Source organism: Aythya ferina (assembly GCF_964211825.1).
Source record: "Aythya ferina genome assembly, chromosome: 16".
NCBI classification, from domain to species: Eukaryota; Metazoa; Chordata; class Aves; order Anseriformes; family Anatidae; genus Aythya; species Aythya ferina.
The window spans coordinates 10,286,133-10,311,021 of NC_140315.1; the positions used below are offsets into that span (position 1 = coordinate 10,286,133).

Genomic DNA, 24,889 nt, shown 5'->3' on the forward strand with positions numbered 1-24,889 from the left:
TGTTTGGACTATTCCTGATTAGTCACTTGAAGATACAATTTTTATTTCAGTTCTCAGCTATCCCTGTTTAAAAGCAAAAGGAACTTTGTATAAAATAGGGCATTTTTTACTTTGCTTGCAGAGAGGGAAGGAGATACTGCCCACGTGCTCGCTTTTGCCCTGGGCAGCTTTCCGAGGCAGTTGGTAACTGCTGCTGGTAAGAGGCTGTTTTTTTAAAAAAAACCTTGTACATTTGTTCAGATTTAAAAGCTGAAAGACTGTTTGTACTGGAAGAGAAAAAAATAAAGTTCTTGCTGAGGTTTCCAGTATCAAAATGACTTCTGTGGCTTCAGGGAAAGAAGTATAACACCAGGATTCTGTTAAGTTAAAACACTGAGGCTATTTAGAGAGGAAGAGAGGGCAGGCAGCCTAGCAGGAAGTGATTTACACTTGCACAGAGCAGGCAGGGAAGAAGCTAGATGCCAGAGCAGAGAAAGGAGCCCAAGGCAGGCAGGAGCACAGCTGAAGTTCATGGAGGCCCTCCCACAGGATAATTCCAGCCACGATCACAGAGACACCAAGTCCGGCTCCCACTCCTATGCATAAGGCTACAGTGATCAAGAGGCAGCCTGGATTTTATGGAAATAATTTATTAATTATTGCTATTAGTGAAAAAGCACTCAAAATTCCAGCTTCCATCCACCTTTACAAGTTAAGCCACGCAACAGCTTCACTCCACAGGCTACCAAGCTGCAGGTAGCAGTAGTCATGCCAGAGGCTCATCAATAAGTGACCCAGTTCCACCTTTAAGAAAGACAGGTTTTTAGAGATAACAAGCATTAAGACACAGGCTCTGTAGGAAGTCCAGTTCAGTAAATGGAGTTTTTGGTGGTCAAAGCGCCCTTTGTCCCCCCCTTTCTGCACCTTGAGAAGGGGTGCTCCTAGTGCACACCACGACCTGAGAGTAGCAGGTTTTGGACTCCTATTAGGAGTAACAAGAGTCCTTTGCAGCAACCAAGGAGATGTTTGTAACACTCAGTCCTGGTCCGGGACTCACAGGTGAGAGGTCAGGAGAAGGCCTCCAAGTCCACAGCAGGCAGGGGAGGCCTCCAGTAGGCGAAGTGGCTGTACTCGGGGCACGCCAGAGCGATGCTCCCCCTCTGCCCCAGGGGAGGGAAGATCAGCTCCACCACCTCTGACAGCCGCTCGTACCTACAGGGTTATGGAAGGAATTGCAGCAATAACAGGCAAAACAGCAGGGCTTGAAGCAGTCTTATGGAGATTGCTCCTGCTCTAAACCAGGGGGGTAGGAAAGGAAACAGCTCCCACAGGGTAGGGCCCAGAGGAGAGGGGAACAAGCAGGGTACTTACGTTGACTTGTGGTTCTGCACGAGCCCCTGGACCAATTCCCCCTTCGGGTTGACCATAAATATGCGGCTCTCGGGCAGGCCCACGTGCCTGTATGCGTACACGTCCTGCCAAGGGGGGACAGCAACGTGTGAGAGGGGCAGAAAGGAGCCACCACCAGCCCAGCCCCAGTCCCCAGACCCCCACTCACAGTGGCTCTGTTCCCAAAGGCCGCATAGAAGGGCAGCTTCATGGCAAAGAGGTTTTGGATGTCTGTCAGGCAGGCAATCTTGAACACCTCCGGCTTCTTCTCGATCACCTCCCTGGAGCACAAGGCATGTGCACAGAGGAGAGGTCAGAGCAGCACCCGCAGGGCAGGACTGCGTGCAGCCAGGCCCTTTGGGGGCTCCAAGAAGGGACTGGGAAGGCAGAAGGGTTTTTGTGCATTGCAAGAGCCTCACCACAAAGCTCCAGGAGGACAGGCAGTTCCCCTGCTGCCTCCCATGAGCAGCACCCTGCGCCAAGGAGGCCAGAAGCACTTGAAGGCTGCAGCAGCCCCCAGGGTTGAGATGGGTGCATGGGGGGGGGAAAGCAGCACGAGGAAGGAGGAGAGGACAGGTACCTGTGGAAAGCAGAGAAGAGGCTGCTGGGGGCAAGCAGGATGGGGCCCTTGGGGAGGGCACAGCCTTGCTCGTTGACCCATTTGAGGTAGCCTTTGGTGACGTGCGCCATGCCGATGGCCCTGGCCGAGCAGTAGAGGAACTTGTAGCCATTCCTAGAGAGAGCACAGGGAAACCCTCTGAGCTGTGACCTAGGCACAGCACCCTCCTACCCCAAAGGATGGAGGGGGAGGCTGAGTACCTGGCCTGAGCCCACACCCTGCTCACCCCTTCAGCACCCACGGTGCCTTCACAGCTCCCTCATCCAGAGGAGATGCAGGCTGAGACTGACCCCCAGGGCAGAGGGAGCCATGTGCCCCCTGCCCAGCAGCAGAGCCGCCAGCTGCAAGGTGCCTCTGCTGCCTGGTGCCCCACAGTTGCCTCCTGCCCTGCACAGAGCTCAGTCACCCTGGACCAGGCCAGCAGATGACAGCACCTTCACTGCATCCCCTCCCAGGCTCAGCAAGGCGTGTGGGGAGCTGGTCACAGCCCCCACCAAGCCACCAGCTCAGGCAGGGGTGGCACCGAGCTCCTGCAGGAGGGGAGATGGTAAAAAAAAAAAAAGACAGCTGAGAGGTGGAGATGAGCCATCTGCAGGCTCACACTGCCTCTTAGTGGCCACAGAGGCCAGGTGGCAGAGACAGAGCAGGGACCTGCTGCCAGCCTCGGCTGGGTGCACCAGGGCAGCATTGCACCCCTGGGCAGGTCTGGCCCCCTGGGGGACAGGGCAAGGGACAGCTGGGTACCTGTAAAGGTGACCAGCACCCATGGGCTGTGTGTGTGGCCTCCCAGCTGTAGTTCTGTCAGGTTTCCTCATCCTCATAGTTGCACTATCAGCTGCACTTTACTGGCAGAGCCTCCACTGCCATGCATCTCCAGTGCCTGGGGAAATGCCCCATCCCTACTTCAGGCACCCACAGCAGCCTCTAATACATCTTTGCTCTCATTGACTACAACAAGAGGAGAGGATGGAGACACTTGGAGCATGCCACACTGCTGGTAACAGGGCAGGAGCTCAAGTGTCTGCAGTGAAAGCCTCTATCATCTTCCTCCATCAGCCATACTGGCTCCCACTTGGTCTCTCCATCAGCCTCCTGCTTCCTTTTGGGGTCTCCTGGTTGCTCTGATACTTACAGGTGGATTTTGTGGAAGAGCTTGGCTATCCCCTGATGAGTCCAGTCTTTCCCCAGATGCGGTAGGATGTGGCCAAGAGCATCTGACCTAAAAGAAAAGGAGACCAGGTTAGGTTGATCCAACCTGGTGGGATTTGCAGTGGGGTTTGGGGTCCTTCCTGGCTGCTTGTGCAAGCCTTGGAAGGACACCTTCCCCTAGCACGGCACGGGGAGGGAGAAGGGCCCTTTACTTGGTGATGGTGCCGTCGATGTCAGAGATCACCACCTTGTCGTCCCAGTTCCACAGGTAGATAGTGGCCTCACAGCGGCACGTGCCCTGGTACTGAGTTGTCACACTGAATGCCACCTCGTTGGGGCCGTCCTGCAGGTTCAGCCTCCCCTGCAGTGAAGTGGGAACAAGCACAATACACCAGCACTGGGACATGCCAGACCAAAGCTTTCCACAGGCCAGGACTAACACCTGAGCAGCCCAGAGACCCACAGCCCCTACACAGGAGCCACCCAGGGCAAAATATTTGGATGCCCTAGAGAACCTTAAGGTCACGAGTAGAGAAAACCCCATTCAGAGGGGGTCTCCTCCCCACACCCAAGCAGAGAATGAAGGAGGAGAGTACATACGATTTGTTCTGATGACAGCCTCAGGGATTTCTTGTAGGTTGGCAGAAATTTCTGTGCAGAGGTATCTGTTGTTGATGCATCCCCTGGGGGCAGGGACTCCTCATCACTGGAGGACCCCTCCTCCTGCCTACACGAGGAAGGGAAGAGCACAGTGCCTTCATTCTGCTGCCCACAGCTTCCACTATGAGCATGGGAGGAGAACTGGAGGGGACCCAGGACAACCCACCCACCTGGCCATTGAGGAGCTTGGCTGGACAGAGTCAGCCAGAGCCTTAAAAGAGCTTTCTGTCCCCATATGCGAGGCAGATTTGGGAACAACTGGTCATTTAGAAGAAATAAGAGCCCACAGACTCCTGAAGGTAGCCTGGGTGCTCCAGCTTGAGCCTCCTAGCAGGAGAGAGGCACTCACCTCTGCTGAGCAGACTCAGGCTGCAGTGTCCCCATGTTAGCCTTTCCTGGCCTTGACTGCTGCTGTAGGGTGGAAAGGGGCATCATCAACACTTTGGAGTCACTGGCAGGGCTGCTTCACTGCCACCCAGAGCGGTGACACCAAAGCAGCAGTGGCAATGCGTTCCCCTGCCCTGAAGGGGATGGTGTCCCATGGAAGAGGGGCTGCAGCCTGGTAGCAGAGAGGGGCAGGGAGACCAAGCACAGGCGGTGCCTGGGCTGTGGCACAAAGGGCACGTGGCAAGAGGCTTCACCACTGCCAGGTCTGTCGTGCTGCATTACCAGGTGTTGTTCTGGCATCAAGAGACCTGAAGGGACAGCAGCCTTCCCAGGTCACTGCCATAAGGTCCCTCTGGCTGCTCTCATGCTCAGCCTCAGATCCTCCTCCCCACCAGGACGGCCCCTATCCCCCGGGGGCATGCTGTCACAGCCAGCACTGCAAACACCTCCTCTGCGGGGAACTCTCGCCTCCTCCAGGAGAACCACCACCTGCTGCCTCTCTTGGGCATCTTCTCCTTCACCAGTCGGTCAATGGTGTGCTGTGAGTGTGGCAGAACACAGGAGGAAATCAGTCACTCATAACCCCAGCCAGCTCTACAGAGCCCTAGAACAGACTTATGCAGCCCCAACCCTCACAGACTGTCAGGAGGCCCAGCTCTGGCCAGCCCTTGCACAGACAGACATCAGAACAGGTAATTTTTGGTAAGGGAACCTCAGCTCTCCAGACTTCAGTGGTACCCACATGCATCTAAAAGCCACCCGTACCTCTGGGGAAAGGAGAGAGGCCCAGCTCTGCCCCAGCCTGGCAGCTTGGCCTCTCGCTGTGCATTTGATGCCCTGTGCATTTGAGCCCTGCTGAGAAGGGCAAGCTGTAGATGTGTCATGCCACTGACCTCAGGAATGTTCCTCTGGAAAGCCTGCAGGGACAGGACCATGGGAGCAGCCACTGCCCAGTTGTAATACCTGGAGAAATGAGAGGGATGGGAATATCACCACTTCTTGGAGCTGCGAGGGTTGTTTCCAGGTCACCATGCTGCAGCACAGACAGAAAGCCCTCACCCACTGTCTAGGATGGAGTCACAGTCCTACAGGGTGTTCCTGTAGGGACAAAGCTAGGAGAGCTGGCCACTCACTTCTTGTTGATCAGGATCACCAGGTTGGGGTCATCGAGGAGCCCTGGATTCTCAGCAAACTCCTGGTAGGAGATGATGTGCTCCATGAACTTCTCTGGTGGGACAGAGGCTGTCATACCACTGATGTACACGACGGGTTTCAGGACAGCAGACTCCCTTCCTTCCCCTCACACCTACCACGAGAAATCTGCCTGCTGCCCCCAAGGCCTCCACACAGTGACAGGGCAATTGCAGGCATCACATCAGAGCCAGAGTCCGTGGGGCTTCCAGCAGGTACATCTGACGGCAGCGAGACACAGGAAGGGATGCTGGGGTCTGCGACAGGCTTTGAAGTTTGCTCCACCTCACTATCAGCAAGAGAAGGAACAGCAGCAACATCAGGCAATAGCTTTAGACACGGCCCTGGTGTAGGGGCTCAAGGAGGCCTGAGCTTGCCTGCTCACTGGGGTACCCCATACCTCCTGGGCAAATAGAGAGCCACCTGCTCCTCATCCAGGTTAGAGATGTCTTCAAGGTAAATGTCACTGGGACCCAGGTGAGGGCTTCTTTTGATGGATCCTCAATGCACAGAGGGAAAGGAAACATACTGAGATGTCTTGGAAAGTAATTCATCTAATTCATCCAAGATCATAACATTGTGATCTTCCTCTCTATACAAGAAGGAGTTCAAAATATCACTTCAGAGATTTTTTTTTCCTGAACTTATGCTGGCTGGAGGAGTAAGGCTGGTTAGGACAGGTAACAAAGCCCTTAACACAGCACCAAGGGAGACACACATGCTTTGTTCTGGGTAATTTTCTACCTGACTTGGCATGCTTAGGATGAAGATGCAGGCCAGGAGCAGCCAGACAATTCAAGTTCAGGGATAGTCTACATTGCTGAGAAGCCTAAGGCTGCACAAGTGCAGACACCAGAGGATGGACTTCAGAAAACTAGGCAAGAAAGTCTCAGGTCAAAGGTAGGAAATCAGAAAGTGTCTTCTTGAAGCAAAGGAGCTTTGGTGGCATATGGAGCAAAGAAAACATGTCACTCCTCAAATATCCAAGATAGTCAAGGGGTTATGCTGAACCAAGAACCCAGCCCCTCTCCAAGTCCAGCTCTGTCCATGGGCTCAGACACCGCTCCCAGCAGCACCAGTCACCTGCTCACCTTTCTGCTGGGGCTCGCAGCTCTCCAAGCCCACCTGGCTCAGGACAGCAGCTCCCTCAGAGGACTCCACATCTGGCTGAGCTCCCAGCACAACCCTCTCACCTCCCTTCTGTTCCTCTTGTTGTGTTGAGGTGGCCCCTGATGAGCTCTCTGCCCCCATGGCACTGGGGTTATCCATCAGTCCAGGGGGGCCATTGCCTTCCTTGGGCACGAGTGTTGGCTCATCAGCCAGCACTGCAGAGGAACAAAGTGGATCCTGAGGTCCTGCTGGGCACAGACCTCCTCCCAGACCTTCAGAGGCGGCAAGAAAATGGGTTCTCTCATCCACTGGCACTGGTGTCACAGAGACAGTGGTTGCTGCAGTCTTTGTGGACTTGGCTGGTTCGACCCATTCTGATTTATTCACCTCAAAAAGAGAAGAACGGGTCTGAGGATGGGAAGTTGCTCAAAGCATCAGGGAGCAGAGGGCCAGCCCTCTGAGGCTGCCTGGCCCCAGCCTCCTCCACTTACCCCAGGAGCTCCAGCCCCCCTCCCACTGCCTGCTGGAGGGGCACCAGACCACTTACCCGAGGGAGCCGTCCCCAGGCCCACTGCATGTGGGATTCAGCCCCTAGGGCAAAACTCTCCTGCGGCCCGATCTCCAGCTCAGAGTCACTTCTGGGAGAAGACAGATGGCTCGGGGCTGGGCTACAAGAAGAGAAGGCAATATTGGACCTGCTCCACCTTATATAGCCCCATGCTTTCCCATCACTTGCAGGGCTATTTATGGCCAAAAGCCCTGTAAGGCCGGTTTCCCAGAGAGTCAGTTCTGCCCCATAAACCTACCATTTGCCAGGACTGATGGGAAGCTGAGGTCCATGAAAGCAAAGTGCTTCAGTCCTGAGCTTTTCCACAGCCAGACCTTGTCAGCCAGGAAGGCTGCCTTCTCCTGACACCCCCAGGTCCATTCTCCTGCCCTCCTGCCCCAGCCACGAGGCACACACATCTCTCTGCTCCCTCCAAAGGGGCGCAGACCACCTTGAACCCATCTTTTACCTGTCCATGGAGGCTAGCTCCCCATCAGAGTAAGGGTGGGCCTCCTGCGCCTGCAGTGACCCAGTTTCTTCTCTGGGGAGATCAGTGAAGGAGACAGACACCTCGCCCCTGGGCTCCTCGCAGCCTCCCGGAGCAGGGCCCGTCACCTCCTTGCGCCTGGGCTTCCTCCTGCGCTGCCTCCTCCTGCGCAGGGCCACCTCAGTGCTCGGGGCCTCCTGGCCATGAGAGGGTTGAGTGGTGCTCTCCAGGCTCTCCTCCGTGGGGATGGGAGATGTGCAGAGGCAGGATCGGATGCTTCTCTGGAACAGGGATGGGCAGAGGCCATCAGCTCCCTCCTCTCCAGGCTGGCAGCCCATGGCTCCCGTCTATCCAACGTGTCCCACCATCACAGCACCACGGAGCTGTGCCCCAGGGGTGGTTGTGTCTAGGCCTACAGGGAAGGTTTTGTGCATGCGACATGCAAATAATAATAAAAAAAAAAAAAAAGCGCTGCAGCCACAAGTTAAAGACATCCTTAATAAGGGCAAGGGGATGCAGGCAGGAGATGGCACCACAAGACCAGAGTTATGAAGGGTGTAGATGGCATTTGTTTCTAGTGCCTTCTCCCTGCTGTCAAAACCAGCCCAAGCCAGCAGCAGCCACAAGTCATCCTGGTAGGGAGTTGGCTGAGATTTCCAGAAGCCACATCTGATCTCATCCTGCTCACCAGGGGAGCAGACAGTCTGCCACAACATCTGGCCCACTTCCACCCCATCACAAGATCCCAAGCTCAAGATACCTGCCAGGCTGGCCAGTAGCCATGCCTGGGGAGGAAGGCCTGTCTGGGATGAGGACATATGGTCTCAGGGTGCTTCACACTGGTAAGATCCCTTGAGCAGGTGCCTTTCTGGGCACAAAGAGGGACTAACGCAGCCACCCCACGGAATGCAGCAGTCCAAGCCTGGTCACTCCACCTAAACCCTTGTGACCACCTGGAAGTGAGGGGACACACAGCAGCAGCTCCTCTTCATCACCGACCTCATTCTCCTCAGACTCCTGGACAAAGAAGGCCTCGCCATTGTCACCCAGCTTCATGTGCAGGTCCACAGGCTCCCCATTGATTTCAATGTCAACCTAGCAAAGGGCAGAAGGTGTCTGTCCACCCAAACGTGCTCACCCATCAGGGCACAGCAAGACAAGAAACCACAGTCCTTCCCCGTACACACAAGAAGCTGTGACAGGGGAAGGCCCCAGCTCTCTGAACACCAGAGGAGGGTGTTCAAGGGCACCAGCACGCATCCTGCCAGGGCCAGCACCACTTACCACCTTCTCCTTGGAGCGCAGCACACCCAGCTTCCCAAAGCGCACATGGAAAGGGGAGCACTGGAAGGAGTTATCGGGCTGCCTCACCACGATCACATCGATGCAGCCTGTCAGGGTGGCAGGGTTCAACCCCCGGTACAGCTCCTTCACAGTGACAAAGACGGTCTCAGCAAGCTGCCCCACGTAGTTCATTGTCTGGGACTGCAAGGCAGAGACAGGAACAGGCTCAGGAAAGGGCTGCGGCAGCTAGGGGAGAGTTTGCTCTAGGAGAGCTGATCCACAGCTGCAAGCACAGCCCCATCAAGGGGACAGGTCCCTATCAAGGGGACAGGTCAGCTTCCAGGGAAACAGAGGCAAAAATACAAAGGGCCTTGATGGAGGCCAGCCAGGGACTGAGCACCAGAGAACAGGGCAGAAGCTGAGCACTAACCATAGCACCCAGCTCGGAGGAGAGATTTCCTTGCCATTAGGACACCACCACATTTGGCACTTGCAAGACCAACTACTACTTTGAGGCAACACCTTGCCATCAAGCTGTTACCATACAGATTTGCTTGGAGGGAGTCCTCCTGCCCTGGGCTGGCCTTAGAAGCTCGGGGCAGAGAGGTGAGAAGTCCAAGGAGCTGCTACGTACACCACATGCTCACTTCTAAAGCCACATTCCTCACTCAGCAGTACACATTTAAGTCTCCCCAAAACAGGGGGACAAAGCCCTTGCTAAAATGAGAGCTCCCCAGTCCTCACACCTTGCCCCTACTGCCATCACCCAGCTCCCAGGGAGTTCCTGCCCAGGGGCTGTGCTGCCTGGAGCCGCAGGCTGGCAGAAGACACCCAGGACGCTCTACAGCACCATTTTTTACAGGCTCTGACATTGCATGGCTTCTGCTTTTTGTTAGCAAAAACACCTGCAAGGAAAATTTTGCCTGCTGTACGGTCATCACCCCACCTGCTCACACCCAGAGCAGAAGCTAACGCCCCTCTGCCACACTCAAGCAGGCACGTGGAAGAGATGCATGTCTGCAAAGCTGGAGTTTGCATGGTCCATGCTGGGCATCACAGAACAGCACACGTACAGCAGGCTCTTGCACCTCACCTTACCCCAAGGAGAACACACAGGACAGCCACCCCAGAAGGACCACAGAGACCCAAAGGAGACCTCCTGCTTCACCAGCAGGGCCAGCCCACAGCACAGCACCCACGAGGGCTCTCAGCACAGCCCCTAGAGCACACCCAGCAAGTGCTGGCTCCTTACCCAGAGGGACGAGCCCTCTGTCCCCGCAGGCACCCAGCCTCTCTGATCTGCCCTGCAGCAGCTCAGCCCTGGCCTGTTCCCAGACATCCCTGTAGGAGGGGACTGCATGTCTCCCCCCACTCCTCCCCTGACCTGCCAGGAATAAACCAAAGCCCACAGGCCCCTCACGGCAGCAGGAAAGCACTGGCGGGCTCCAGAAGCATCAGTGCCTCTGTCAGCATCAGTGCCTCCATCAGCTCTGCTCCAAGCCCAGGTCACGGGGCCAGCCCTGGTGGCACTGAGCTGCTGAGCCCAGCTTCCCTGCTGCATCACAGCACACAGCAGGGAACAGGAGGGAGCTCTCTGCGGCAGCAGGGGGGATTTCTGGAGAGAAGGAGCCTCTGATCAGCCACAGTGCAGAGAAAGTTATGATTTGCAGAGATAATGGGCAGACAAGGCAAGAGAAAGGGTTTTGAGGACACCAGCCCCAGAAAGAGCAGGGTCACAGCCCCTCACTCACAGCTCCTGCAGAGGGGACAGCCCCCCAGGGGTGACACAGCCACAGCCCACCTCCCCGCTAAGGACCCCCAGAGCACCCCAGGCCTCTCAGCACCTGGCTCTGCCCCAAGCAGCACCCCCTGTCCCTGCCTGTCCCCAGCACCAGGCAGGTGGCACAGGGACACCCATCCCACAGCTGACGCACCCCATAAGGAGCAGCACCTTCCCCCGCTCCCCATCCACCACACAGCTCCAAGCTGCCCAGAACCTCCCCCTTACCTTACCAGGCACCTCAGCACCCTCTCAACTTTAGGGCAAACCGACCAGAAGCCCCTGGAGTTGCTCCACACCACCTGTAGCACCCAGCTCCGCAGCTCCTCCTCTCCCCACCACTTCCTTCCTCTCACCTGAGCCAGGGGAGGGCCCCAGCTCCCAAACAGCACCCAGCCCCTGCTACGGGCCTCCTGCTGAGCCTATGAGGGCTCCTGGGAGGTTTTGAGGGTGGATCTGGAGATGGGGAGCAGCTGTTTGCCACTGCAGCTGCTTTGCTTTGGCTGCCTGTTGCTGGCAGAGACCTGTTCCTCCATCCTTCCCCAGCCAGCATCCCGCAAGGCTGCTGCAGCCTGACCCCAGGGCTGGCGTTTCCCAGGAATGTCCTTATTTTGTTTTCTGGACCAGATCTCTGAGTGTTTAACACCTTGGGGCATGAACTGGATGAAGCCCCAGCTCTTAAGACCCTGGCAAAGACTGCATGAGCCCTTGAGGCCGGGGTGGTGTCTTGCTGTAGAGCATGCACCAGGTGCTAATTCCTCCTGCTCCATAGGGCGATGGGGATTGCTGCAGGGTCATATGGGCTGGGACCACAAAGGGTGGGCAGGGAGATAATTGCTGCGTCGGGCCCTTAATTGCTCCAGGATATAAGAACTGGGCTGGGAGGAAGGTGGGCTGCTGGTGGGGAGGGATGAACCTTCACTAGAACCTAGTGGGGGGAGATTTAGGGGGAGTACATTTAGCTGCTCCCAGCAAACTGGGAGAGTGGATTTTGGTGAGATGTTTCCCTGCAGAACCTAGGACTGATAGCAGGCTAAAAGCTTCCAAGGGAAGACTGCCTGACCTAGGGGTGCGTGCCCCAAGCCAGAACCATCCCGAGCCCAGCCTCCTGCTCCTGCAGGGCTCAGCCCCCCCTGCAAGGGCTCTTGGATGCCTTGAAGCTGGAGAGATGCAAACTCATGCTTGGGTTGCTTATTGCAAGCTCCCTATCCTGCCCTGCTCTTTGCAAAAAGTGCATGTGTGAGGATATTTTTCCAAGCTCTTTAAGTGTTGCTAAACAACCCCCCCCTAGAGAAGTTAAAGGAGCTTTAAGGGCTGAGGACGTGCTCCAGGTAACAGAGGGGATGGACACGTGCAGCAGGCTGTTAGCTCTCAGCTGCTGGGACGTGGGGAGGCTCTGGCCATGTCCCTGCTGCGAGGCTGCTGCCTGCCCTGCTGGCAGCACACCCCAAAACCTCCCGCGGCCCCGGTGCTGTCGGTATGGGAGCCACCCTCTGCGGCCAGCACCCATGGGAGATGCAGCCCTGCCGGGGCAGGAACCGGCAGCTGGTTGCAGCAGCGCAGGGATGCCTTTTCAGAAGAGGGCAGCATTTCTTTGTCAGCCAGCTGAATGCATCCTTGGGTGAGCTCCGAGAAGGCGGGCAGAGGGAGCAGGAGCACACGAGCAGCACAGCCTTGCTCTGGCCCCAAGCCCCCATCCTCTGGGTGCTGGGGTTAGCAGCTGGGACTCGGGCACCCTACAGAAGTAGCTCCCACCCTTTTTCTGCTCCAGGCCTCCTGGCTCGGCTGTTTGTCCCCCAACAGCTCCCCCTCGCCCGGCCACTGTGTCACACCCGTGCTGTGTAGCTCCTGGCCTTCTCATTGCTCTGGTCATCTTCTACAAAGCCATGGGGTTAATCTTGGTCCTTGCCAGCTGCCTCCAAACCAGAAGGCATGTTCTTTTCATATTCTCTCCCTGTTATATTTTGGGGGGAAGGCCAGCCCTGCAGGCCCATCGCTCCCTGGGCACCCCAAGTTCTCTGCATCCTCCCACCTGGAGAGGCCCAGCAGGGAGAGGTTTGTTCTCCCCTTTTGGGACCTCCACAACCCGCAGATGTTTGTAACAAGCTTTTCATAACAAGATGGCCCTTTCCTCTTAGTCAACTGAAATGTGGTGCCCCCAGCTCCCTGTGTTCCAGTGCAAAGCGAAGCTCACACGCGTGCCCATCTTGGCGGCTTGCTCCTTGCATCCCTGGCGCTCCTTGCCCGTCTCAGATTGCAGCTTCCCCTGGCACGGGATGGCTGCGCTCAGGTCCCTTGGCGTGGCTGCGAGCGCTGTGCCTCTGCTGGCTGGCAGCTGCATCCCCAAGGAGATCTGCCACCATCTCCTCGGCTGTCTGGAGCAGCCACAGAGCCTCCTCCATTTCCCTCTGCCCAAAAAAAAACACCTCCTGCGTCCAGCCAGCGGGTGAAAGGGGGGACACGCCGTGTCAGTGACGGGCTGTTCCCCCCCTGCTTTGTATTTTGACAGCTGCTGCAGGAAAGCCAGGCTGCAGCCAGCTCTTAGGATGCCTCCAAGGTTGGGCTGGTGTCAGCTCTGCCTCCTCTCCTCCCTCGGCCATCCCATTATTGCTCCTGGTCGTTCCCAGCTGTTCAAGCTTGTCTCTGAGCAGCCTGGCAGCCCCTCGGGACGCTTTGCCTCTGACCCCTCCTCGCTGCTCCGTCCTTTGTGGGCCTGGGGTGGAACATCTGGAGGGAGGCTGGATGCACGCGGGAAGCCGCCTGGCTGGGACTGACACAGCTCGGCTCGCCAGGGGCACCGCAGGGGGACAAGGACTCAGCCAGGACGGGAGGGGAGAGCTGAGCTTTGCCCGTCAGGAGGCTGTGACCGCTCACGGTGATGGTCAGGGGCTATGGCAAGGCCGGGGGGCTCCAGCACCCAGCTGTAACTGGGGACAGGGCAACGCTGAGCAGCAACACGGCACCCCAAAGCCGGGCGGGGATGTTCCCCTGCAAGGCCGGTAGGGCTGGGGGGTCCTCACCAGGACCGGAGGCTTGGATGCAAAAATCCCTTCCTTTTAAAAGCAGGGAGAGCGCCCGGCAGCACGGTGCTTCGTGCCGCGCTCCGATTCCCCTCCCTGGCTCCAAAAAGGGCTCTGCCGGCTGCCGAAATGGCCAAATTATTATTATTTTTTTTTTTATTTTATTTTTTTTTTCCTCTTTTCCATGACCACAAAGATCGGGGGGACGCGGGGCACCCCCGGCACGGGGCGCTGCGAGCCCCGGGCTGAGCGGGGCACGGCCGGGAACGCGCCCAGCGCGCACCCCGCAGCCGCGCGCACGCGCGCCGCCGCGGTGACGTCACCCCCCTCCCAAACCACGCGCGCTCCCGCCCCCCCCCATCCCCGGCGGTGTCGCGCCCGCCCTCGTGCCCGCGCTCGGCGGCGGCGCCCGCCCCGCTCAGCCGCCGGGGCCGGTGCCGGGGCCCGCAGCCGGGGGTGAGTGCTGGGGGGCGGGGGGGGCCCGGCAGGTTGGGGAGGGGTCCGGCAGGTGGGGGGGGGCCGCTGGGTGCCCGCCCCGAGCCCCCCCGGCGGGAGGGAGGCGGTGCCCGCGGGCAGGGGGCTTCGGGCGGTGGCACCGGGGCTGGGGGGGATCCGTGTGCGCGGGGAGCCGGAGGGGTTGGGAGGGGGTCCCGGGGGGGTCTTAGGGTCCCGGGGGGTGCCCCCCTGCCCGGGGTGCCCTGTGGGTTTCGGAGCTGAGCCCCCCGAGCCCCGTGGTGGGCACCGCGGCACCGGGAGCTCCGGGGAGGCGGGGTCCCGCTGGGTACCCGGGGGGTGTCAGCCCCGCAGGAGCCTTCAGCCCCCCGTGGGCATCCTCCTCCTCCTCCTCCTCCTCCTCCTCCTCCTCCTCCTCCCGGCCCCGGCTCTGCCCCAGCCCTGGGTCCCCGACTCCCCGCGGGTGCGGAGCCAGAAGTTCCCCTCGCTGCCCGGAGAGGCTTGTTCTAAACTGATCGCTCTTTACGGGATGAGGAGGGGGAAGAGGAAAAGCAAACCAACACCAAGCGCCAGGTGAGAAGCAAACAAATCAAAGCGAGCCTCCTATTTACTGCTGGAGGAAGCTGCAGTGTACTGATAACTCGGGTTATCGGGGCTGGGACTGTGACCTCGCTGTGTTTTACAGCTCGGGGGAGGCAGCAGGCAGCTTCAGCCCCTTTATTGTTTCCTCTTAACTCCTCGCAGTAACGCGTGGCACAGCAATGCCCACGCAGCCTTGGAGCCCTGACCCAGCTCTGGGGGTGGCCAGGAGGAGGCTGTGGGGCTGCGTTTTGTTTCTGGCACAGCCTAACCCGTGGCATCCCCCAGTGAGACCCCAGACGGCTGGGGTTCAGCCTCCCCAGCTCTTGCTGCTGTAAGAAAGCCGGGGCGATCTGAAGCCCCCGAGTCCCTCCCAGTACCACCTCGCTGTCGGTGGGATAGGTGCTGAGCCAAACCTGCCCGCTGTGGGTTTCTGCCTCCCATCGGGTGGTGGGTGCTGCGGGGAGCCCCGGGGCGGGCAGTGGCAGTGCTCGGGGGGCTTTAAGGCTGCACAGCAGCAAGCTTTTCCGTTCCCTATTCAGACCTCCTCTTCTCCCCTTCCAAAAATGTGCTGCCTCCGTGGATGTGAGCTCTGCTATTTTCTTTATCTTCTGCTCTGGTTACTATGGTGCTGGTGTGTGAAGCAGCTCTGCCAGCTACCCTGGGAGCTCGTAAAATACCTCAAAGTTGGTGTCCCCTCGCCGGTGAGCAGGGAGCGCCGCGTCCGGCCCTTACCGAGCCGTTCCCCGTTTGCGTGGCCTGCCGTGAAGTGGGTCTGGAGGCTGGGCGAGGTGCTCGGGGAGCCTGCTTCAAGGTCTCCAGCAAAACATCGACCTCAGCAGCGTGAGGCCGGGGCTTGGCTTCGCTCTTATCATCGCCGACCTCGGGGCTGGCCCTCAGAGGCGGCGAGCCCTGGGAGAGCTGCGTGCATTCCCCTCCCCAGGCACTGGGCTGCTTGTTTCCTGCCTGGTGCAGACAGGGCTGTAGCTCACTCGGAAGGCTGTCGGGAATGGAAACAAATAATTTAGAGTCTGTGGAAATCTGTGCAAACAAAAGGCAGAAGATGGGAACAGACGTTTCCCCCGGCGCCACCGTCCTGCTCAGCCCTTCCAGCTTGCATAAGCGCCCGAGCGAACCCGCGGCTGCTGGTTTGGTGCCGCCTGCCTCGCTGGGGCAGGCCTCGCTTCCCACCTCTGACACTTTGTCTTTCTGTCTTTTTCTACCTGATTTGCATGGGAAAAGGCACGAGGGGAGATCCATCCCCTCAGGGGAGATCCATCCCATGGGGAGGTGCCGGGAGCGGATCCCGAGTTTGCTCGCTGTCCGTGCAAGTTGCCGTCGCCCTCCTTCTCGCAGGGAGCTGGCCTGGCTCTGGAATACAGGGATTGCTCGGGGCAGCAGGAACCCAGCGCCAGGTCTGGGTTCCTCCCTCCTCGCCGAGGCACAGATTTGTCATTCCTGAGGGTGATTCACCCCGTCCAGACTCTGATTCACCCCCGGAGGTGCTTCTCCTGGCGCATTAATTAAACAGGAGCCTGGGATGATGATGATTATGACTTAGACACCTGTTCCAGGTGGAATAAATGTAGGTCCTGATGCAGAGGCTCATCTGGAGGAGATCCTGCTTGCTGCGGGACTGGCAGTAAGATGATGGGAAGGTCTGCAGCATCTCTTGCCCTCTTTCAGCTGTGATGACTTTCTTGCTTTGTTGAGTCGGAGAAGGGTGATGTTTCTAATTAAAAAGAAGAAAAGTCATGTACTTCTCCCATTCTTTGTTTGTTTTCTGGTGTTTTTTTTTTTTTTTTTTTTCCCTTTTCTCTGGACAAATGTTCTAAATAACAAAGCTTAAAATGCAGATGGAGCGAGTTTGCATGAAGTGAAATCACTGGGAAAGCCTTGGTTGGCTGAGGGCTGCGGTGGACGCGGAGGAGCTGGTGATGACATATGGCACAAGAGTAGAGCCCAGGCGGTTTGTTTGTCACCAGAGGCAGCCACAGTCGCCGCAGCCACAGCTCATCTTCACGAGGAGGATGTTCCCATACATTTCAGAACCTCCATCAGCTCTCCAACCTAAAGGATCCTGTGATCCTTTCCTCTCTCCTTTCAGAGTGGTGTACTGGTGCCCTCGTCTTTTCCTACGGAGCTGATAGGGAGATATTTAGCCGAACTCCCTTTATCCGTGTCCTCTTCATTCCTTATTCCTACATTATTTATTTTACATTGAAACATTGGGAAGTGAGCCTTGTAAGCTGTGCGTTCAGCTTCAGGGATGGCTTTCGTATCACTCCCGATGGTAAGCACCACGCTCGCTGCCCCAGCCAGGCCCCCCGTGTGTTTCAGCACTTGCTTGGAAAAGCAAACAGCCTGTTGTTAGGGTTGTGGAGTTTCCATTTGGGTTCCACCCAAACGATCCCATCCAGTAACGCTCAGAAACTCAGCCTGGGTGATAGGGCTTCGCTTGCTTTCCTCTGAGCAGGTCATTTTGGGGGAGAGACCTCGAGGGAGGCTGTTCCAGGGGAAGGAGAAGAGCCTTGTAGCTTTTTTTTTTTTTTTTTTTCCTCTTAATACAAAGATGCTTGAGAGGGCCATGTCAGGAACAGGGTGGGGAGAGAGCCTTGGAATGTGGCCTGTGGAGTGTCCTTCACACGGAGCAGTGCCTGGCTGGGGCAGGCTCCAGCAATGAGCACTTCAAAACTCACTGAGGCGAGAGGCTGTTGAGAGGGGCGTCCAGTTTGGTGAGGCAAGGAGGCTCGCTGCTCTCCGTGGCAGCGTCTTTAACTCTTCCTCTCCTCAGGAGCTGCCTTGAGGCTGTTCCCAGACAGGCTTTTTTGTGCTACAGGTACAAACAGCGTTATTTGCTCCTGTGAGGAAGATGAGGAGGCTGCGTGGGTTGTTCGTGGACCCGTGGTTGGGCTTGTGGGCTGCTTTCAGCCAGGTGCGTGCTCTGCTCCGACACTTTGATAAAGAGAGAGGTTTTCATGACACTTAGAGAAACATCTCTTGGAAATAGGTCAAGCAAATATTTATTTGCCTGAGGTGTCATGCCAGTGGTGCACAGACACTCAGACGGGTAGTCATTCTGTTTGTTCCTGCTGTTTCTTTTCATGCATAATCAGTGCTCTCTGGGGGAGTGCATAAATGCAGGTTAAGGGCTGTGTGTAACCAGAGTCAAGCTGGTGGTCTCTCCTCATCTGAAGCCTGTGCATCTCCTATGGTCTTACCCCTGTGGCGTTGCAAATCAGAAGCTGTGACACCTCGTTGTGTCCAGACTCTAATCAGAAAGTGCTGGGGATGATGGTTGTTCTCTGGGGAGCTTTCCTCCCTCGCAAGCCAGCTGTGGGACACCGAATTTTCTGTGGCATGTCAGGCAGGTGAGGGGCAGGATCGGCAAGGCTGGAAGAAGCTCTCCCTCCACTTGGGGAGCTGGCTGTCCTCAACACCGAGTGATGATGTGCCAGGACCTCAGCAAGGACCAGGGTTTGTCTTCTGGGTTAGCAGCCAGGCTCTGCACTGCCTGCGTGTGAGCTGAAGGCATCCTTTGCCAGCTGGGCTGGCCGAAGGGCATAAAACTCTCCAGGGGTCCAGGACTGTGTAGGGGAGGAGGCAGTGGCCTCAGCACCAGCGCTGGTTCCCGAGAGCTTTTATTCCTCCGTGTTGGACCGCTTCAACCAGCTTAAAAACAGCTCCCAGAACTCAGCAAATCTGAACCAAGTAAAACCAAACAAACCAACTCGCTTTGGTCTGCTGGTGGTTCATCTTCCCGCAGTGCTGTTCCCGTGTACCTCAGGGCTTGCTGCCCTGGTGGGACCTGCTGGCAGCACGTGCCTGGCCGTCCCATGGAGCTCATCCTGCCATCTGTCCCAGATCCCCAGGAACCCCTCGGTATCTGTGTGTACTCGAAGAGGGATTTAACCTTCCTGCCTGCTCTTAAAGGGGTAAAAATAAAGAGGTTATTTTCAGAGGACCGGAATGAGGCTCAAAGCCTTCAATACTTGATCCGAAAGCTCTTCACCTCCAAATGTGCTCAGTGTAGAAGTAGCAAAGGTCTTTTGCTACTCCTGGACAAACCTCGATACCTGGAGACCTTCCCAGGTGGCTCCAGGTCCTGCTCATCCCTGATCAGCACCTAATTCAGCTGTCAGCTCACCCAGCGCCTCCAGCAGCTTTGGAGGCCTTGACAGCTCGGATGTGGCACGAGCAGGGCTTCTCGAAGCATGGTATTCACCGTCCTGGCAAGAGGAGCTTGTTTACCCCGTGCATCGAGGTTAATTGGCTCTTGGGGTGGTTGTGGCTGTAGGTAGTCACGCGGGTGTGAGCGCTGGAAGTGTGTCACCTTCGAACACGTGCAGGGCGTCACGCGGGGCCGGCGTGCCTGCTTGGTAAGCAGGGTGTAAACGCAGGCTCCTCTTCTGCAGGGTGCCTCGTCCTTCCTTGCTTTGTTAAGGATCGTTTCCGCGTTGGGAAGTATTTAAGAAAAGGGGAGTGTCTCTATTGGAGGCAGAGCTAATTTAGAAACAAAATTCTGGGAAAAAGCCTCAGCTGCGCTAGCAGAGGAGAAGCAGGCTCGTGGGCTGGGTCCGGAGCCAGCAGATGGATGTGAATGGTTCTTGAAGGCCAAAGCCCACTGCTGCCTTGTGCTCTGCTCCTCTGGCTGTTTGTGTGCCTTGACCTGCAGCGGATGTTTTAAATAACAGCCAGGTGTTTTAGCTAAATACCAAGTGTGCAGTGCTTTAACGCTGCTTCACAGCTGGGGAGGATGGGGGCTGCGGGTGGTGAGGTTCGTGGTGCTCAGCCACAGGTCCCAGCCTCTCCTGTGTTCCCAGGCTTTGAGCTTCCAGAAGAAGGAATCATCTTACTGCCTTTCCTGCCCCTCTGGCCTGCCTGTGAAGACCAGGACGTGGCCGGCTGCTTTTCCTGCCCGCCCTGGGAACGGCTGCAGTGCTCGTGGAAGAGCTGCTTCTGGGGGGGGTGAGCACAGAGGCTGTGTTCCCCTGCACCTGGGTGAACCCACGGCTGTTTTACAGGCAGGGCTGGGTGCTCCCTGCAGGTCTGTGTCGGGTGCTGATGCTTCCCCTGGTCAGGGGGCTGAGGGTTTTGTTTCACCTCCGTGTCCACACTGTCACAGCACGCTGGTGGCGAGCTGCTGGATGGCGCACATTGGTTGTGTGCATGACAGAGAATTGTGGGCCTGATCCTGTGCACACATCAGCTTCTCAATGCTGGTAGTGCAGTTGAGCTGTTCCCTTTATTATTTTCAGTTTTTTTTATCACACGCTTAGAAATGACTGTGCTTTGGCAGAGGCAACTTTGGACCGGCGCACTGGGAGCTGGAGCTGTGCAAAGGTCTCTCACGGGTAGTTTTTGCCTCCATCCCCCTGGACCTGTACCGTTCCCGAGCTTTCCCTGAGCTCTGTTTGCTCTCCTAATTTTGCCAGCATCATTTTCGTGCTGATCTGTGTGTCTAGAGAGGCGGCAGGCTCCTGCTCGCTGCCCTGCCCCAGCCGGCGCGCTGTTCCCACTCCAAAAATTTGCTTTTCTTAGCCACAGCCTGAGGATCCCCGGCGGCTTGTGGGGAGCAGGAGGAAAGCCACTGCTCGGGAAGGAGAAGAGGCTCGGTTGTTTAAAGAACTTCAAAGTTTTCATGTTCTCACTTTGATCTTCTCCGGCATCTGGGATAGGTTTCTTTCTTCTTTCTCTGAATTCCACCACCCCCCGGTGTAGTTCCCAACGTGCTGGCAGAGCACTTGGAGCTGAGTGGGTGAGTACAAGGAGGAGCTGCTGCTTCCAGGGACAGTGTCCCTCGTGTCCCCAGCGCCCTGTTGGAGGTGACACCATCATACTGATGTGTGTGCTCGGTGAGGTGGTGCGAGGGAGTAAATGGGATTTGAGATTTCAACGTTGCAAAACCGGGCATCTCTGGCAGGGCCCTCAGAAGAGGGTCCCCATCGGTGACTGACATATTGCAGACAGACCCAAAAGCTTGAGAAATGGGCCCGTGGTGGTGGCTGTCGGGGGCTCTGCCCTCCGCAGGTAGGGGCTGAAGCTGCCAGGAGCCGGGCTGCTGGTTGGGCCTGCCTCCAGCCCTGGCGCTCCTCCTCGCAGCGAGGCGCAGGTCCTGGGTTTGGAAATGCAGGCTTATGTCCCAGGCGTCAGGAGGCTTTGCCTTTTAATTACAAGCTTTGGCTGTGTGGAAAGGGCATGGTTAGTGTGAGGCAGGACAGGATGGCGTTATGGACACCATCCGTGCTGGGGACAGGCTTCTTGTGCTGCCCCTCTGAGCTGGGCTGGCTGAGTTCCTCGTAGGCACAGGACTCAAAATTCAAAGAAAATTATGTTGAGTTTAAAATGTCTTATTTCTTTTGCATTTTTCTAATAATTTAATCCCCTGAAGTGCCGTAAATCCCAAATGGGAATGGGAAATAATCCCCCTGCTACAGTAACTAGCGTGTAGCCATCGCGTGAAGAAAGCCCCGACTGCTGAGCTGATCAGTGAACGCGCACTGCTTGCCAAATTAATTTCAAAAATCACACCTTAATAAGGAGATGGGGTGGGGAGGAAGTATTAACTTTTCCCGAGGCTGAGTGCAATGATCTTCATGGTGAGGAGTGGGAGGTGCAGGGTAGCAGTTTTCCGTGCAATTACAGAAAAAAGAAATGGGGTTCTGGAAACTGAATCGGGGCCGTGCGTGAACAGGCAGGTACCCGAGCTCATGTTTTGTGTTAGCAGAGGTTGCTTGACCTGCTGATCACTGGTTTTCCCCTCCTCGAACAGCCTCAGCCATCCTCTGGCTTCAGCACCCCGAGCCTCGCCCTCCGAGCGCAGAAGAGAACGAGGGCACCTTGGAGGTGGTTTTATTCCACTTTAAACTTAATTTTAGCAATATTTGCAAAGTTTTGATACATCTCAGTGCTCGAAGACCTAAAAATGTGTCACTTAGGAAGGCAGGAGGTAGCCTGTTAAACCCTGGCCCTACAAGTATTAAATAGGAGTGTACTGCACTGCAATGAAAAGGCAAGAAATGCGATGAATTGGATGGAGCCACACATGCAAACACTTAGATCTGGAGCTGTGTGTTGCCCCGTCACCCCACCGGGGCTTTCTGCAGGGTGATGTGGCTGCTGCCCGGGGTTTTAATGCCAGCTCAGGGAGCAGGTCCCCAGGAGCGCTGTGCTGCCCTCCATCCCAAAGGCTCGGGATACGGCGACGTACAGCTGTCAGATATTTTTATTCTTAAACAGCCAGGCCTGTCCACGTGCTTTGAAACGGGATTTATTATTTCATAAACTGAAGCCTGTGGGAAGGTATGCGAGCGGATTGCCAAGGTATTTTCCTTGTATGTTTTCCTAATGTTAGGGACGGTCTCAAAGAAGTGTTGCATTGTTTCATTTCCCCTCAACACTTCGTGTTTTTCTAAAAATAAAAGCTAATATCAACAGTCCTGCAATAACGAATGAGTGAATGTTCACGTCCTGCACCCGATTATTTTTTTGTAATAAAAAAAAGCAAGATTTAGCTGCTAATCACATTAGAAGCTATGGATAAAAATGTATCTTTTAAATCAGCTCGCTGATGGCTTTTTTTCTTTTTTCCCTTTTGAAACACCATTAATCAAGTTAGAGGCTGAAAATACTCTCACGAAGCAGAGGCCAGGGAAGGTCAGTTGAGGTGAATAAACAAGCTGACTTTTTTTTTTTTTTTTTAAATAAAAGCCCCAAAGCAGCCTGCTGTCGCTGCGTGTGCTCAGGGTGCCTTAAATACAGAGGCGCCTTCAGCTCTGGGGCCACGCTGACAGGCGTCCCGAACACCTTTTGCAACAAACCTCTCATTACAGCCTGGTGCCTCCTTGGGTTCTCCAGATCAGCTTGGTAATATTGCAGAGAAAACCAGAGGGGATATTTATATGTTTTGGGACTGGTGGGTGAACCAGTTTTGGAGCAGTGTGGCACGTAGCCACGTATTTGTGGCATTGTTCCTCCTGCTGTACGTTACAGTTTTGGGGTTAAACTCCACATTTGGGGAACCCACCAGTTGGGCCAGCTAAAATCTTTTTTTTTTTTCTTTTTTCGTTTTTATTTTCTCTAAGAAAAAATGGGAAAAAATGCTGCAAAATATGTGTCCTTGGGCAGAGAAGGGTCCAGAGGTGCCCTCCCCTCAGCACCTCGCGTTATCCTGGTTGTTGTCCAGGATCTCCTGACCTGGAGCTGATCCCACAGTGTTTGGGGCTTGAATTACGGCTTTAGGAGTTGGCAGTGCTGATCCTGATGAGTTGATTCTTTTTCTCCTCTGTTTATTTATTTCTTCCCTCCTTCATTTTAATGCCGTCTCCTGGGAGATTCCAGTTGAAAATCTATTCATGGCTGAAATATTTCTTTTCCCTTGTGCCACAGATGCCCAGTCCGGTCCGATTGTGTGGTTTCTTCCTGGCATGGAAGGAAAAGAGCAGGAGAACGGGAGGAGAGCTGCACTTGGGGCTGTTGAAAGCCGTGTGTATGTGCAAGCAAAGATACCCCATAGGTATCTTGCACGTACATGTATGTGTAGGGTGGACAAAGCACACAATGTGCCTCTAGTTTAACCACATCCTTGGAAATGATGGATATCGTGGTCCTGGATGCTGCTGGCAGCAGCTTCTGGAGCTCCGTGCCCTGGTTCTGCAGCAGGAAGCTTTTCCCCCGAGCTCCCGGTGCTTGCCTGGTTTGTGCTGACCTGCTGAGCACCGGCAAGGGGTCGGTCTCTGTGTTTCCCTTGTGCTGCTTCAAACTGAAGTCAGAGCTCTGGAGGCAGCTGACCTGGCACTGGGGAGTGGTAGCAGGCAGCTTGCTGCTGGCCGGGCTGGCTCTGGGAAGGGTCTGGCACGGGCCGAGGGGCAGGGGGAGGCTGCAGGCAAGGGAAGGGTGGGTGGCGAGGTGAGCAAGACCTCAGGTTTTACAGCAGGTTAAAGGGTTGGATCAGCTCAATAGCAAAGGCAAGCAAAACGTCTCCATCCTTGCTTCCACCGCTGCCCCTGTGCCTGCAGTTAGGCGCTGTGGCACTGAGTCTGCGAGGTGTTTGGGATGAAGATGTCCAGGTGGTGCTTCTAGAGCTGAAATTCCCAAGGTGGCTCCCAACCACCAAAAAAAAAAAAAAACCCACACAAAAATTCAGAAGTCACCAGCGCAAAATGCGCTGATAATACACCAAAGGTGCTCATCCGTCAGTCCTTGGAAGTCTGGATCACGTTGCGCTCCAGCTTGGGAGTTTTCCTCCGGAATGGTAATGTCTAGACACTTATCTCTGTTGGTGTCCTTCCTCCTGCCGATGAAATCTGAGTTTCTCATGACCCTGGGAGCCGAGGCTTTTCCTAGCTGGTTCTCCCAGCTCACACATCTTTTCTTCTCTCCTCATGTTATGAAGCCTGTGATAAAGTTGCATGGCTTGGCAGTGACAGTTTGGGCGCAGTTCATGTGCCAAAGCTTGCTGAATAAGTCTTTTATCGTGGCTTTGTAACAGGAGCTGTCAGAGGGGGAGATTCACAGGAGAAGTGCTTCCAGAGGAATGCTTTTATAAAGGAACGCTGTCCTGCAGCAAAGTGCCTCGCAGGGGGAAGAAAACCAAGCCCGACATTTTTCTTGTGTTACTGATGTAAAAGTTGCCCATTAATTTGGGCAAACAAAGTTTTGCTTCCATTTCTAGACAATTTTGTTTGTCCTCTTTGTGCTAGCGAGCCCTAGTTGAGCTCCAGGCGTTTTGGGGAAGAAGACATTTAGATGCTGACTAACAAATGCCGAAATCCTCGTTTTGTGCAACTCTCCCTCATGTCCCTAGGCAGGAGCCAGCCAGCCACGTCCCTGCAGGAGACGGGACGGGGACACGACTGTCACTCGCCGGGCTGCTGCTGGAGCCACCGAGGCAGCGAGCGCTTGCTTGCAGCACAGGGAGCTTTCGGTGCTTCGAGCAGGAGAGTTTAAGGAGAAGAGGAGGTGATGGGGTTTGTGAGTAGCAAATGTACCAGCAAGGGGTGGTTATAACCTAGAGCATTCAGCTCTTCCTTCTGCTCTGCTGCCAGGTGCCTGCTCCGTCGCGTTAGGTGCTGAGCTGTTTGGGATCCGTGTGAGACCTGCATGCTTCTGGATGCCAGGAGCTTCCAGCTTGTCTTCCCCCCACAGTTAAAAATTCCTCTTCTTTAAAAGAAAAATATTTTTAATGGTAAAACCTGCTTCAAAATTGTCTGAAAGTGGTTTGGCTGCTGCCTTACAGCCAGCACCTGACCCTGAT

At 55.9% G+C, this 24,889-nt stretch overlaps 2 protein-coding genes and 1 long non-coding RNA gene across 5 annotated transcripts in view; 1 reads left to right on the plus strand and 2 right to left on the minus strand.

The window, feature by feature from the left end:
- Positions 1-613: 613 nt before the first annotated feature.
- On the minus strand, positions 614-16,367 carry LPIN3 (lipin 3). The gene is made up of 19 exons (XM_084538365.1): positions 15,370-16,367; positions 8,803-9,003; positions 8,518-8,613; positions 7,501-7,799; positions 7,032-7,152; positions 6,466-6,871; positions 5,775-5,874; positions 5,494-5,663; positions 5,317-5,410; positions 5,077-5,146; positions 4,630-4,722; positions 4,146-4,204; positions 3,737-3,863; positions 3,349-3,497; positions 3,120-3,206; positions 1,949-2,101; positions 1,538-1,649; positions 1,351-1,454; positions 614-1,191 (listed from the first exon to the last, which is right to left on the minus strand). The coding sequence occupies exons 1-19, from the start codon at positions 15,916-15,918 to the stop codon at positions 1,047-1,049; spliced, it is 3,135 nt and encodes a 1,044-aa protein (XP_084394491.1). The 5' UTR covers positions 15,919-16,367; the 3' UTR covers positions 614-1,046.
- Positions 13,967-24,889, plus strand: part of ZHX3 (zinc fingers and homeoboxes 3) — a 48,668-nt gene continuing 37,745 nt past the window's right edge. For 2 of the 3 annotated variants that reach the window (XR_014698644.1, XM_084538351.1), the window contains exon 1: positions 13,967-14,058. The gene's annotated coding sequence lies outside the window, so the exon portion shown is untranslated. Of the gene's footprint in view, positions 14,059-14,353; positions 14,629-24,889 lie in introns of those variants that run through there. The other variant, XM_084538352.1, reaches the window with a different exon arrangement.
- LOC311445842 lies at positions 17,608-19,074 on the minus strand. Its single transcript, XR_014698648.1, has 2 exons — positions 18,647-19,074; positions 17,608-18,555 (listed from the first exon to the last, which is right to left on the minus strand). It is a non-coding gene; the product is annotated as an uncharacterized lncRNA (long non-coding RNA).

Bases quoted from the DNA above. Each gene is read 5' to 3' on its own strand.
- LPIN3 (XM_084538365.1), bottom strand. From the start codon at position 15,918: ATGGGATGGATCTCCCCTGAGGGGATGGATCTCCCCTCGTGCCTTTTC. The intron at 8,614-8,802 runs GTAAGTGGTGCT...GCCCTTTGCTAG, and splicing joins TGCGCTCCAAGGAGAAGGTG to GTTGACATTGAAATCAATGG. The intron at 5,147-5,316 runs GTGAGTGGCCAG...TCATTTCTCCAG, and splicing joins GTGATCCTGATCAACAAGAA to GTATTACAACTGGGCAGTGG.